General features: G+C 46.0%; 1 protein-coding gene across 2 annotated transcripts in view; it reads right to left on the bottom strand.

Annotated features, from left to right (window-relative positions):
• Positions 1-7,735: 7,735 nt before the first annotated feature.
• Positions 7,736-15,458, bottom strand: part of LOC149340521 (alpha-tocopherol transfer protein-like) — a 71,947-nt gene continuing 64,224 nt past the window's right edge. For both annotated transcript variants that reach the window (XM_089549324.1, XM_089549323.1), the window contains exons 3-5: positions 14,042-14,235; positions 11,202-11,312; positions 7,736-10,018 (exon numbers count right to left, since the gene is read on the bottom strand). In XM_089549324.1, the coding sequence (XP_089405450.1) occupies positions 9,869-10,018; positions 11,202-11,312; positions 14,042-14,235 (455 nt within the window). In that variant the 3' untranslated portion in view covers positions 7,736-9,868. The remainder of the gene's footprint in view (positions 10,019-11,201; positions 11,313-14,041; positions 14,236-15,458) is intronic.

The following is a 15,458-nucleotide window of genomic DNA, read 5'->3' as shown; positions in this document are numbered from 1 at the left end:
TTATTTCCAGTTTCCATGTTACATTTTGAATTACGGCCCTCTTAAAGCCAGAAACTGCCTATTATTATTATTATTATTATTATTATTATGGTTATTTATAGTTATTGTAGTAAATAGTAATAATTTTATTGTCAGTTAACATGTTAAATTTTCAGTTACAGGCCTTTCAAAGCCAAATATCGCTTGAGGGACTAGCCCCGGCGAAATCGTCGGAAAGACAGAGAAAACGAGCAGAAAAAAAATAAACCGAAGATTGGCTTTTAAAGAAACACAAAGAGATAAAAGTGTAACAAAAAATTGTTGGCCATCAATTTGGTCACAAGAAATAAAGAAGAAATAAGAAGCCAAGAACAGGAATGCAGGAGAACATGACAGTCATTGACTGTACAGGAAGTATAATAAGCCCAAGATTACGACAGACGCAAGAAACACAGAAAAGGGACATTAGGTAAGAAGCATTCACACCAAATGCACGTATCGATAATATTTCATACATATGAAAAAGAAAAACAGTATTAATTATTACGCGGAAAGTATACAGTGACTAACATCGCGGTACAGAAATAACACAAAACAGAATGTATCAACTTCTTCAACTTATATTTAGAGTGTGCTGAAATCATCTCATCCGGAAGGCTATTGAAAATTTCGGCACGTAGGCACATCTCGCTTGACAATACCTGGCAGAGCTGGGTGATACGACATAACGTTGTGTGTTGCGTAGCACTTTGGGAACCGCTTAGCTCGTTTTAAATTCTGATTCCAAACATGACTTAAGCTAACTGTGTGCTTAAAAAGTGGTTCAAAAGGCGCCAACCTGAGGACTTCAAATAAATTCTCACCAAGGGCTATAGAATAATCGTAAGTAATGCTCTTTAAAAAATACTTTTGTTCTCCTATTTTATCGGTCTGTCCTATCTGTCTTATCGGTCTGTCTGGAAAGACGGAGATCAGCGTGGAAAGACAGTAATTCCATACCGCAGCAAACTGTAAGCTACAGCATGCGCGATATTTTTTTTTAACGTGCAATGGAGCTAAGGATTGCACGCTAAATAAAACCCCGGCCACACTTCTTATAGTCGGCCGCAAAGGCAGGCAAAATTAAATTACCAGATCAGACCACTGTCAAAGAATACTATTGCATTGCATCTACATATTCATGGGACTGCATTGACATGAAGAAGGCAGAATGTTGTTTAGGAATAACGGTATATCAGTTATTACAGTGGATTTCTAAAAGATATATTTTTAGTCTTACTTACATGTAACAGTAATAATGCATTTATTTTCCTTTCAAAAGAATAAGTAAGGCTGAGAGAAAACTCAAGACATGTTACGCTGAGAAAAGACAGTCTCTGCAGGAAAAAGCAAGCAACGTACAGCGCACAGAGCAATTAGAAAGGTTAGAAAGGTACAATGTGCAATCAAAGAGCAACAAGAAAACAAGGTATACGAGTATTATCTCTCACGGATCTTGGCATGAGGTCTTGTTAGCTGCCAACGCTACGTTTGTCAAATGCGAATGCATGCAGACACCACGAGGAAAAGTGGAGCCACTTCAGAGAAGGAAATGCTTCGACAGGAATGACGGCATTTGCGTGAGACGATGATTGCGTATGCGAACATCGATTGCGCAGTAGCAGCGCATAGCTAGCGTGCCGGAGCCGCCGCCGCTGCCGCGCGCTCTCCATCGCCTCTCTCTCTCTCTCTCTCTCTCCTCGTCGCTTTCGCAATCCTCCAGATTTAACCAGACCTAAACCACTGCCAATTTTTTCAGAAATGGTCAGTAGATGATATGGGCACAGCGCAGTCAGTTAACATGCGGATGCCGTAGAACTCATGCAATGGCGCAACGCTGTCGGCGTTTAGAAAACAGTTTAGAACGAAAGCCTTGGTTAATGGGGTAATTTTTGGTAATGCAAGTAATTTTTGCCAATATTTAGCACTTAACCGTTATTGTTTAACTCGTCTGTATGAGTGGGCTCTGTGCAAGTAGAGTTGAGAAACCTATGACAGCAGACGGTGATAAGCAAGTTTACCAAATGTTTTGGTAAAGTTGAGAGGAATATGCCTTGTTCTGCATGTCGTGATAAATATTATGTAGCTCAATCTGCAAAACTATTAGTTTCATCATCACGCGTATAAGGCCGCTGCGATGCAGTCGTGACTTATTTGAAAAATACAAAAAAAAAACGAGAAGAAACTGGCTGGTTACATCAGGGGGGTTCACAGTGTGTGAGTATACTATATGGTATTCTCTATTATCTGGTAGGATACGTCACTTGCGGAAATTTAAGGTCCTTTAAAGATGATATTTGTTACGTAACCTGCAGAAGGATATTTGCCGATTTTTCATTTATGTTTTATGGTGTCTAAAGACTGAATGCAGATAAAATTGTTGAATGCGGACGAGAAATAGCTTCGGTCTACTCGGGAGCTAAAAATTATTGACACCATTTTCTCGATAAAATAATTCATTATCACGAGTACAGGACATCTTATCCAGTAATCGAAGCTAGTACTGGACTGCAGGTTCATCATTTTTGCATGCGTACGTGTATTATTGAGAAACAATAGATATGCACTTCTAACAAGCAGAACACTTGGTAGCCTAAGAACAGTAGTTAAACCTAAATAATAGGACATATCCAGTTACTTTGCGAAAGATAGCACCTTTATAATGAAAACACAAATGTGCTGGCTGTTTTTATTCCAAGCATTATTCCGAAGGCAATTGCCCAAGAAGACTACTTGAGTACACATGAAATATCACGATCGAAACAAAGCTGATCAAAGCTGTTCAAAGACTGGGACGCCTGCACACCACTTCAGGTGTTGCTCCGTGACACACAAATTCAAAACCTTGATCCCTGCATTCCCATAGTTCGTCTGTCATTTGGAAAACCCTCAAATCAGCTAACATTAGCGAATTACAATCGGCACACAAAAAAAAATCCTGGCCTGTAATTTTATCGCTGATATCTTACATACGATTTGGTCTTCTCTTTAGTCCTTTGTTTAACAACCACTCCGTTCGCTTCGCTTCAGACCCCCTTCCTGGGGGGTATTACATAAGGGCTGGGATTAACGTAAAAAAAAAACAACACTTTTTTATGATGACAGGTGCGATATGACTTTACCTAGGAAGGTTTATGGGTAGGCGATGGCTGCGATTTCACATGTTCGTCATATTGGATTTTGAAAATTCTCAGACACTTCACTTCTCCGCGGTTTGAGTCATTTAGCAACTATTTAAAGTGCCCTAAGCCATCATCGCGAAGAAGTTTTCATGAATTTCATATTACACCTTTTAGGCCTCTCAGGGAGATTTCTAAAACGGGTTTTATTTTTCTGCATGCAGATTTGTAACTCCCGTCGTGGCTCCGCTGACGCCTTGATGTTTCTCTTCTCCACTCCTGCCGTAGCTTCTTGTCACGCTGCAGTGTGTGGAGATGTACTAATATAAAGAAAATAAAGGCAACTGCAGAGGTTTTAGAAATCGACGAGCTTAAAGGGGTCGATTGTGTGAAACTTGGAGGTAAAGCATGCGAAGTCTTTGCGGGCTAGCATTTGAAGTGCTGGCGTCATCGCCGATTGAAATCGAGATGGTCATCAAGCTTCTCTGCAGCGCACAGCTCCAAGTGGGGGGCGCATCATGACCTTTTCGAAGGTACCGGTACATTCCCAAGGCATAAACGCTTGCTTTCAATAAAAAAAAAACAACGCCACCGAAGGCAAAGGCCTCCGAGCGTTGTTTGGCAGCATCTAGGGTGCCTCGATGCGCGCGCCCCCTGCGGAGGGGGTAGGGGGAGGGGGAGCGCGCGTATCGAGGCATCCTAGCAGCATGCAACTATGCACGGCAGGGTGCATGGGGTCGGCGGCAGTGGAAGTTTGAAATCTTACCTTCCATGACGTCATACCGAGCTTATCCGCTTTCCCCTGGTGCTGTGAGGAGAAGCCTAAATTTAATCGTAAATTACATCACAATTTCAAATGCTAGAGCAAAAACAGCCTGCATTCTTTACTTGCACCCTTTATAGGTTTGAATCCTTGATTAGCGTGGAATTCTCAAAAAGTGATGGTAAATTGGTTTTTGAGGAAAGGAAATGGCGCAGTATCTGTCTCACATATCTCGGCGGACACCTGAACCGCGCCGTAAGGGAAGGGAGGAAGGTAGGAGTGAAAGAAGGAAGAGAGAAAGAGGTGCCGTAGTGGAGGTCTCCGGGATAATTTCGACCACCTGGGGATCTTTAACGTGCACTGACATCGCACAGCACACGGGCGCCTCTTGCGTTTCGCCTCCATCGAAACGCGGCCGCCGCGGTCGGGTTCGAACCCGGGTACTCCGGCTCGGTAGACGGGCGCCTTACCACTGAGCCACCGCGGCGGGTCAGAAAGTGGTGCAGTTGCCCTTTAAGATTGACATTGACTTGTATATGTTTTTCTTACTGACACTCCTTGAGATGTTCTCCATAGGTGTTATGGCTGGCTTCCAAGTCAGCTTTTATTATTGATGCTTCTAGCATTGCAAGTAGGCCCCTCTAGTGTATTTATGAATAAAGAGGCCATATATTGCTGTGGCTAAACGAAACCTGGTTATATAAAATTTGTAAAAAAATGGGCTACTTCGTCTAAAGGATTTCAAAACCTAACTATTGGAAGTGCTGTCTATGTTTTGGCTTTTACTGGCCTTCATTCGGTACATTTAGGTGTGACAGTGAGTTTTTATTGACGCTGCTGCCCTCATACAGACGGTGCGGTTAGAGGTGTAGAGCACACAGCACGCGAATAACTAATGCTCCGTCGGAAAGTGCCACATTTCGAAGTTATCCGCAGACATCATAATGCGAAAGTAGGGTATTACGGTCGCTTTGGTAGGTTGCTGTCACTAGGCGCCTATAGAAACTCGAAAGGTGGCTTATAACGTGAGGGGAAGGTGTAAGATGTGAATCTCGGATGATCGCTTGGTGGTTTGTACGGAAAAGCATGTTCATTCATGGATTCCATTCATTGCCTTGCACCTGAAATACGACTGAATGGTTATGTGTCAAAGCGACTAAGGCTATGAGAGATGCCGTAGTGAAGGGCTCCGGAAATTTCGACCACCTGGGGTTCTTTAACGTGCACTGACATCGCACAGCACACGGGCCTCTAAAATTTCGCCTCCATCGAAATTCCACCGCCGCGGCCGGGATCGAACCCGCGTATTTCGGGTCAGCAGCCGAGCGCCATAACCAGTGAGCCACCGCAACGTATGAGCATTTTGTGTTCATTGAGAAGCAACGACACGATCCACGTGCACTTGGTAGCACTTTAATAACCAAAGTATGACGCACAGGTCTTGCGTACCGTGTAATTTCGGCGATTTGAAGGGTGAATATGCTTCATATCTCTGTTACACTTTGGAGAAATGTATAGCACGACCCCTTGCTAAGTGAGTGCTGCCTTGAATTTTCTGCGCTAGCAACTAAGCACTGGAAACTGCGAGAGAGAATGTTTTTGCACACACTGAGTTTTGCAGATATTCTGTTGTCTTGATACTGCCCTTTTATACTGCCTTATTATGATAGATAAATGTGTGTTGTGTCACTTGTCATGGTCTGGTCTCTTTACAGAATCTGGATGCTCAGATGCTATTTCTATTTTTGCATTAGGCACAGAGCAGTCTTTAATGAGATCAGTTGTTTCATTAAAATCATGCTGGACAATCTCTGAAACAAGTGTATGCTTAAATGTTACCTGTGCTTACAAGCTCTCTATTCTTATTTGCTCATTCACCCGTACCTTCTCTCGCTTCCGCGTTGTATAAACACTTGATTTCATGTTTCATTTGGCCTGTGTAGCTTTTTTTTTTCGTATGCATGAAAACGTTCGTCTTCCATATGTTCTAAAAGGCAGCCGTCAATTCAGTGGGAAAGTGCAGCTCTATTTACAGCATTCATGTGCCATCTGCACACAGCAGGCAACTATAGCTCATACTCGGCGCGTGTAGATTTCAAACTTTTCTCGAGCGCTGCGTCACTGTTCTGCGTCTGAGTTTTGCGTCATGGCTTTCAAACAAATAAAATATGATTTTTAATAAAAATTTGCACTATTCATTTTTTTTATGTGATCAGAACACGATCAGCGGAATTCTGTCCCACTACATTGCTCGTAAACTCGGGTGCTCGAAAACAGATCCCAAACAGGGAGTCAATCTCCAATAAATGTATCATTCGGGTGTTAAGACAAATATCTGGGCTTGTTGGTACATGAACACCTTGAAATTCAGCGCTACAAACGACTCGAGAATGAAGGAAGAAGGCACTACGAGTGCTGGTTGTCTAAACTTTTTTGTTGGTAGTCAGCACCCGTAGTGTCTTCTTTCTTCGTCCTTGTCTCGTGCGTCGCGCTGAACGTCGAGACGCTCGAGCATTTGTTTTTCCCGCCAAACAACAAGCATACCACTACGCCACTCTGTCGTGTACTACGTCGTTGTTTAGGTGTCCATTCACTTCGAAGGTGGCGTTGGCTCCGCACCAGAAGCCATAGAGCTACTATCCACCAAGTTTTGTTTTAAACGTGTGGGCTCCTACGGAAGCTGCGCTACCAGTCTAAATCTGCCTTGCAGCGGGTCTAAATTGCACTAGGGCAGTTTCACATGATTGGTGCTTTCCTCGCTGACAGCAAACGATTTAGGCGTTAGCAGTGTTTCTGCACGTTGTGAATTCGAAGATTGTTCTATATTAATACGTACTTTTTCGTATTAATATAGAACAATCTTCGAATTCACAACGTGCAGAAACACTGCTAACGCATAAATCGTACTATATTAATACGTACTTTTTCGTGCCCCGCCGCGGTGACTCAGTGGTTACGGCGCTCGGCTGCTGACCCGAAAGACGCGGGTTCGATCCCGGCTGCGGCGGCTGAATTTCGATGGAGGCGAAATTCTAGAGGCCCGTGTACTGTGCGATGTCAGTGCACGCTAAAGAACCCCAGGTGGTCGAAATTTCCAGAGCCCTTCACTACGGCGTCTCTCATAGCCTGAGTCGCTTTGGGACGTTAAACCCCAATAAACCAAACCAAACCAAACCAAACTTTTTCGTAGGACTTATTCTTGCCGCCCAAAGCATTCATAACTCAATGAATCGAAATAAGCAAGTGCTCGCAAGTCAGAGACGAAGCCGTAGAGGTACTATATATAGGTTTGTAAAATAGCTAGAATTTGTGAACCACGGTACTCACATTGCATGGCAAGCATGTTCTCTGTTACAAAGACGCAACCTTCGAAAAACCAATTCTACCGAAGGCAAAGGCCTCCGAGGGTTGTTTGGCAGCATCTGGGATGCCTCGATGCGCGCGTCCCCTTCGGGAGGGAGTGAAGCACATCAAGCTTCTCTGCTTTCCTGTGGTGCGGTGAGAAGCCTAAAATGTAATCACCGATTGCGTCACAATTTCAAATGCTAGAGCAAGAACACCTGGCATTCTTTAGCTGCACCCTATATAGATTTGGTCTAGTTTATTGGTTTATTCGGGTTTAACGTCCCAAAGCGACTCAGGCTATGAGGGACGCCGCAGTGAAGGGCTCCGGAAATTTCGACCACATGGGGTTCTTTAACGTGCACTGACATCGCACAGTACACGGGCCTCTAGAATTTCACCTCCATCGAACCCGCGTCTTACGGGTCAGCAGCCGAGCGCCATAACCACTGCGCCACCGCGGCGGGGGAACATAAAAGGGTACAGACACAAAGTTCTCGGGTGTCAATTTTTTTTTTCTTCTGAAGGAGGCCTACGGGCCTAGTATTTCAAAAATCAGCTCAAAACACCAGTGCGCAGCGTTAATAAATAATTACAAACGAATTTTTACCTCCCATTTCAGTATCGGTCGGTGCCAGCTCTGAAGTGCTCCTTGCCGTCACGATCGACAGCTGGCCAATCTGGACTACGACATTCGTGATGACGTCGGCGTCGCTGGCAAGCACCGGTTGTTACATTCGGTGACGTCACAATAATTTGGGCGCGTGAACCTTGGCGTCACTCGCTACGGGTGAAAATGTGGAACGGCTCGGTGGACAAGATTGAAAATCATATTGAACTATGTTCCATTCAACGCTTCCTACCAAGACTTGCTAGAAGGCATCTCCTTATACCCATGAAAAAATTTTGTAACACTTGTGTGCGTTCGAAATTTTGTATGTACCCTTTAATAGGCACTAAGGTACTACTAGAGGTGTGACCATTGTCGCCGATAAGGGAGTGTTACGTAAACCGTTTCACGCAGTAGTAGTTTCGGTTGTTTCAAGAATTCCGTACTCCCGCTCTGCACTAAAACAGCGTTCTTCATACCAGAAAACCGGAGGGCAGTTTCTATATCTACCTGTTTCAAAGAACAGATTCCATCCTGAGCCGCAGTGGTTATACCTTGAGATTATTTCGAAGCTTTTCAATATATCCGAAGGGATGAGCATAGTGACAAATTTCTCAAGGTTAAAGTGGGTCAGTTACTGCTCCTTTAGCAAGCGACAAAATATACGCGAATACACATTAATGTTCGTTCAGTTTATTCCTTAAAAAAAAACTGTTCTTTGAAGCGCTTCATAAAGGGAGACTTTTTAAATTCTGTTGTGAAATATCAACAAAAGCGTGGTATTACGCACATTTGCACTTAACCTATGGAACTTTGATATCACTTTCGCATCAGCCCCAATGTAACTTTTCGTGTCACTTCCACGTAGGGCCCCTTTAAATCCTCTTAAGCCAGACGGTAATAAATTATCGCAAGTAACGCGTCTAATAAACCGCCATTTGTTGCGCAAGTCACTCCAGCACATTGTGCCTAGCACCGAAAGAGCTGTTTTAGAAACTACCCGAGCAAGACAAGGTACAGGCATTGTGAAATTTTCATATCAAAACAGGGCATGCAGTCCAGACAGTGGGTACATGCTGCAGGCTCAAGCTTGAGCTACGGGGTTAAAGAATGTAAAAGATTCTGTATGTAGATTCTGTAAAGATTCTGTATTCTTTATCGCTGAAAAAATGCGATAAATGACCTAAGGTCACGCCTGTATGCTCGTTTTACGCTGCTTTATTATCTTGCACCACTTAAAACGTAGCGAAGAATATTTTTAGTGCTGGCGGTTTAGCATTGCTAGGCAGGAAATATTGAGCGAAAGCATTTTTTTTTTTTTTACAGGTGAACACCACCGCCACGTATCTGAAAGCGCGATTGAGGTGTCCACTGACCTAGGGAGCCAGTTATGCGCGTCTTTAACTTTTTCATTTTCTATGCCAATTTACCCTATGTACGCCGGCGGCCTGTGCTCGAGTGCCGCGTTTCTCGAGCACTGTTGTCAACGCCAACGCGTATTGTTCTAGTGCCTTGTTTCTGCCACAGCGTTGTCCACACAAGCGCATGCAGCGCACATCTTTGTCACTGCCGCTACAGAGCTCAAAGCGCGAATTTTAGTTGGACAGTAATAACTAGTTGATGAAGAATACGATGTGCAATGCACAGCGCGAGGGCGTGTCGCAGTTTAACACCAGGGGTGTTCGGCCGCGGCGAAAGTCTTGTGCTCTCGCGATGTGGCCAGCGAAGATAACCTGTTCGCGCCGCCGCGGGTTCGAATCCCAGTAGCGGATATTTATTTGATTTCATTTATTTATCTCACTTTGCACGAACCCACAAACATCGCAAGATTTCGCTCCGGTTTACCCATCAGAACAGTGCATTCGCACCAATAAATCACATGATTCGCAGTCCGTGCCACTGAGTACGACAGACACCAAAGAGAAACACGTTGTTACATCCTGGATGTAAGAGCCTGACGCAGGATGCTGTCGCTATGCTGAGGCTTCAGGTGCACCTAACGTGTAATGGTGCTGTTCAGCTGTTGGCCGATTCGTGCTCCAGGCAGATGTTCTTCCAGAACGCGTTCCAGTCGGTGTCGGGCGCCGTGCCCCCGTACTCCTCGGGAAGCGCGTTAGCGGGAATGTCCTTGTGAATGCGCTGCACGTTCTTCCCGTGGAAGTTCACCTGCGGTGGCCAGAGCGTGATCAGAGCTTAAGAATAATTTTAAGAATGAGTAAACCCCATGCTACATCGTCACAGCTCTTCGGCTACGATCCGGATCATGAGAGGGAAATAACTAGAATAAGAATGGGATGGGGCGCATATGGCAGGTTCTCTCAGATCATGAAAGGCAGTTTACCAATATCGCTCAAGAGAAAGGTATAGACCTTTGCATCGGGCCAGGGAGTTGTCGAAACGCCTCCTCTCTGGACTGTCGAAAACCGGTTCCGCCACCGCTTCTACCATGATAACGCGAGGTGCTCACAACAGTTCAGTGAACAATATGCCAGCGCTCAGGGAGACCTTATTGCAAATGTCTATGCAACAGCCTTATCTTACCTGTACTCACCTATGGGGCAAAAAAGTGGAGGCTAACGGAGAGGGTTCAGCTTAAGTTAAGGACAACGCAGCGAGTTATTGAAAGAAAAATGATAGGTGTAACGTTAAGAGACCGGAAGTGGGCGGAGTGGGTCATGGAATAAGCGCGGCTTAATGACATCCTAGTCGCAATCGAGAGGAAGAAATGAGATTGGGCGGGGCATGTAATGCGAAGGCAAGATAACCGCTAGTCCTTAAGGGTAACGGAGTGGCTTCCAAGAAAAGGCAAGCGTAGCACGGGGCGGCGGAAAATGAGGTGCGCGGATGAGATTAAGAAGTTTGCGGGGTTACGGTGGCCGCCGCTGGCAAAGGACAGGGTTATTGGCGAGACATGGGTGGGGCCTTTCTCCTACAGTAGACGCAATCAGGCTGATGATGATGAAAGCAAGCGCACACTCCTGCCGACTATGGCTGCGCTGCAGTCCTGTGTGAGATAGTATACTCCTGGCAGCGAACTTTACGTACCTTTTGTAGCACTCTGTAGAGCGCTAATAGTTACTTCGCATTCGGAAATCATCGTAGTCTTGCTTCCCCGGAGGAGCCGGTCCGGTCCATACTGTAAACGTCGCGCTCTATTCGTTCAGTCGTGTTCTCACCTTTCACCTGATTTCATGTGACCAGGATTTTCGCGACGTACGATTTGAGGGGAACCAAGCATACAACACATCCTATGTTGGACACACCAAGGTGCGTGTGCATCGTCAAGCTTGGTTCACTCGTTTTAGGCCAACACGCACTTTTTTTCCGCCGCTATAATAAAGAAACTTACCGCCTTGATCGACTCCTCCTTCAAGAATGGCTTCACTATCTTGTACACTGCATCAAAGGCACCTGGTTGCCGAACAATGTGGCCTTCGTTTGGGAGAATAGGCAAACAGTGCTGCGAACAAGAACAGAGAAAAAAAACAGAAAAGGGGAGGGGGGTGTAAGTGCTAACGAAGATGATGGCGGTAGTAAAGCACGACGAACTGCGTACACGTCCAAAGCATACCGTTGCTGAGTGTGAGCAGGCGAACCTAGACAACAGACACTATATCTGCTTTTCTCTTATGCATGATGCCCAGCATCCCCGCGTGTAGGTATAGTTAGGCCAGAATAAAACGCGAACATGCATGTGCCGTGCTTTTCTACTTTGCAGCGCTACATTCCTGTACAGCACGTTTATGGATGAGCACTTCGGTAGGCCCTTTAAACGGAAACATGGATCAGGCGAGCTGTGCTCTGCAGCTGAAAGGACGCGGATAAAATACTTTGTTTTATTCGCAGGCGCTGTTCTTGTTTCAGTCCGGCCTGACTGTACAGTGTGCTGTCCAGAAGGGCACAGTGTAGCAAAAAAAAAATTCCGGGCCACTTTGGTTCTCTAAAGTGCTGCAGGGCGAAAGCCTTTCCTGGCGCACTGTTTGGCATTGACTGCTAGACTGTTTGTGCTGTACTAGTGCTTTATTTGACAACACTCTTTGACTACACACTTTGACTGCCGACTTTGACTGCTTCTTTAGCACGACTCTCTCTCTGCTTCGATGGTTTGGTTTGGTTTGGTTTGGTTTATGGGGTTTAACGTCCCAAAGCGACTAAGGCTATGAGAGACGCCGTATTGGAGGGCTCCGGAAATTTCGACCATCTGGGGTTCTTTAACGTGCACTGACATCGCACAGTACACGGGCCTGTAGAATTTCTCCTCCAAGGAAATTCTAGCCGCCTCTGCTTCGATGAGTTCGGTTGTATCCATGGCTCTATTCGCAGTAACGAGGTATGTGATGTGGCCTCCCACGGACGCCTTACGCCCCCTGTCAGAGCGGACGACGACTATTTCATTAGTTGTCGTGTGCTGCAAAAGGGGACGTCAAGCATCCGTGGGTGACTGCATTACTCCGAATCCGCGCACTCTGACGTCATAGCCATCTCGTCCAACCGAAAAGCGTGACACCTCTGCTGACAACCTTCTGTCGACAACGATGAGGCATTGAAGGCTTTCGCCTTAATATCCGCCATCCGCTCTGGCGCGGTCACGGACGACCGTACGATGGCACGCCGACGGGCCTCTGTGCGATCGCTGAGCTGCGGCAGAACTGGGGGTATATAGCGAGCGCTGCCGTCGAGATAGAGCAGGGGATCGCGTCAGCAGAAGTAGGCCAATTCATCCGTGCTCTGCGCATGTTCTCAGCCGGTGCATGGAACACCTGTGTGTTTGCGCACTCTGCGGACGCCTAACGCCGTGAAACCAGCTCGCGTTTTTTGTAGAGCCGCGTAGTAAAAACTATTCAGCACATGACATCCACACGCTGCCTGCATTACGCATGCAAAAACCAATCGAATGTTTTTTTTTTTTTTTGCGCGCTATTCTTTTTAGTTGTGTCACAGCATCCTATACGGCGACAGAGAAAGGAGGAGGCGCTCTGTAATAAAAACAGGGGAGGTTAGCCTAGCGCTCTACCTGGCAGGCTGTGCTTCAGGTGAGAGTGATAGTGTCGAGCAAAACCCAGTCACACGAGGCAATCGCGCACACACATACACGCACAGGTTTATCACAGGGAGCGAATAAGAATCGTGGTTCTAAGAAAAATTACGGGGATTTCGTAGCGCACGGCGCCGAGCAGCGTCGACCAGACCACATTCCAAGTACCAGGCTTAGGGTAAACAAGTCTTATCGGCGATCCTGTATAGCTTACGTCGCAAATACGGTGCCGGCGTTTTCTGAGTTTCCCACGCGGCAGACTACTTTTACCGGAGCTCTCTGTAGTAGAGCAGAAAGTATGTCTGCTTGGACAAATTTCAAGGGTACGTCAATGATTCGCACGCCGCAATGGCTGGGGCGAGGCTCGCGCACTTGAGATGGAATTCCAACGATGCATGTGGCTTAGAGAAGGTGCTCAGCAGTGTCCGTGATGCGAGTTTCGACTGCTAGGAGGTTCGGCCGCTCGTTTGGTCATACCTGAAAACTAGTCCGAAACCGCGATGTCCTAACTTGCCCTCATTGCAAATCGGTTGAACCGGGTGATCCGTTGCGCTGGGTCCGTTGTTTTAATAACAACTGTAAGATCGCGCTGTAAAAATTCGGCTCTGCTGGGTGTATTCACAATTAACGGTGCCTTCCTCCACCTTTAACGGCGCTGCGTAGGCAGCTGAACGAATTTTTCAGGCCCTCCAGTGGACTTCGTGGTAGTGTCCGTGTAGATAATAGCATTAGTGCAGTCACAAGTGTCAGAGAAATCATCCTGACCACCAGGCAGTGGTACATCAAAGCTTGTAGCGGAAGCATCAAGTGTGCGTTGACAAGTAGGTACAGATGGGCAGAACTGGTGCAGCGGGCGCAGAGTTTGGCCAGAAAGCATCCAAGAAGCAGCAGGCTGAGGTTGCGGATTAGTGCTCCGTTGGCCCTGGTGCAGCTCTGGAAAGTTTGCCGGTTGGACTAGGGTGCGATACCGGCTGAACTGCACCTACCGCAGAAAAATGTTGGGATTATGCAGTGCAAACCTGCTTGAGCACAGACGGCTAAATGTGAAAAAATAAAAACAGCGAAGAGGCGTGTAAACAGAGCCCCACAGCTTTCTGACCTGTTCGTCCTCCAGTTGATCGGAGGCATAGTGAATCGGAGGCTGATATTCCTACCTGCAAGTAGTGAAGTAGGCTCCTGGAGTGGCTCAACTCAACACAGCGCACATTGGCGAAGGACCAGCCTTCGAAGTCGGTCACTATGGAGACGCCCACCGTCTGCGCAGCAGGACACCGGGAGACGTGCTCGAGGCACAGCACGAACGACTGGATCAGCTGCAGGTTGCTCATCTTGGACGGTTTCCATTTCCCTGCGACGAAGTTCGCCACGGAATGTCACGGCACGCAAGGCTTCTCGCATGAGTGGTTCATATCGTATTCTTCGTGCGAAAAAAGAAAATTGATCCTAGCTCAAGTTGCGATTGAATGTACTGGCGACCGCCAGGCTGTAACACTCTAAACGCGAATGAGCCTATATGCGAGTAAAAGCTCTCTCTTTTTATAAAAGCACTCTCTTTTATAAAAGGAAGCTCGCTAGAGAACTGCTTATTGCCTTTTTATTTCTTTTTGTGTAGAGTGTTATAGTGCGGTTTGACATGGTGTTTGACGAAACTGTCTTTGTTCTGTGTGTCGGATGTAGCAGTCAGTGGGAGAGCAGTTTATATTGTAGGACGATACTATTGTAGGTATGCATGCGCCTTTCTTCTCTTCACAGCGCTACCGTGACGTGCGCTCGAGTGCTAATATGCAAATGTTTTATGAGGAAAGGACAGCCACTGTAATTGCCGCACTCTTCAGGGGATAATTGTTTTTGAAGAAAGCAAAGGGCTTGTAACTGTCTCACTTTCCATTGGACACCCGAACCGTACCGCGAGGGAAGGGATGAAAGAGGGAGCGAAAGAAGAAAGCTAGAAAGAGGTGCTATAGTGGAGCCGAAGTGGAATTCTTCACCCCTGGATGAATATGGCATATGCTTTTGTAAGTTAACAACGTGCAACGTATATCGGATGCAAGTTAGGAGAAGTATCAACTATAAAAACCCGTTGCAGTGTGTTTCAGTCCGTAGGTAAAATCATTCTGCGATACTTTCTCGCAGTCTACGGCAGCTGCTCTATTATTCGACAGACAAACGTGAATAATTCTCAAAATTCCTATAAATATGCTTCATGGCTTAAAGCAAACAGAAGATATCACGAATGATCTCGACACGCTCCGTTTAAAACATTTATATTGGTTCTCACAGCAAAATATTGTAATCTAAGAAAGAAAGAAGCGATGAACAGCGGAAGAATATTAAGACAAAAAAAATGGATTTGTGATGCCACTAGTTCATACAAATCATGGGAAAAGAACTCTAAAACATCATGTGCCATCGTTGCTTAAAAGCCTACCTGAAGAGCTTCTTAGTACCAGTGTTACTAAGAAAGCAAAGGTGCTGTTGAGGGAATGGTTACTTTCATTATGCTTCGTATTCTTTTTATTATTTTAGAAGCATTACTTGTCCCATTGCGTGAAAACCCGGCGGCGTGTGTGC

The sequence above is a fragment of the Amblyomma mixtum genome, chromosome 6, assembly GCF_055824585.1.
Source record: "Amblyomma mixtum isolate Tamu chromosome 6, ASM5582458v1, whole genome shotgun sequence".
Classification (NCBI taxonomy): domain Eukaryota; kingdom Metazoa; phylum Arthropoda; class Arachnida; order Ixodida; family Ixodidae; genus Amblyomma; species Amblyomma mixtum.
Note: the sequence above shows the minus strand (reverse complement) of the source record. Positions and strands in the feature narration are given on the sequence as shown.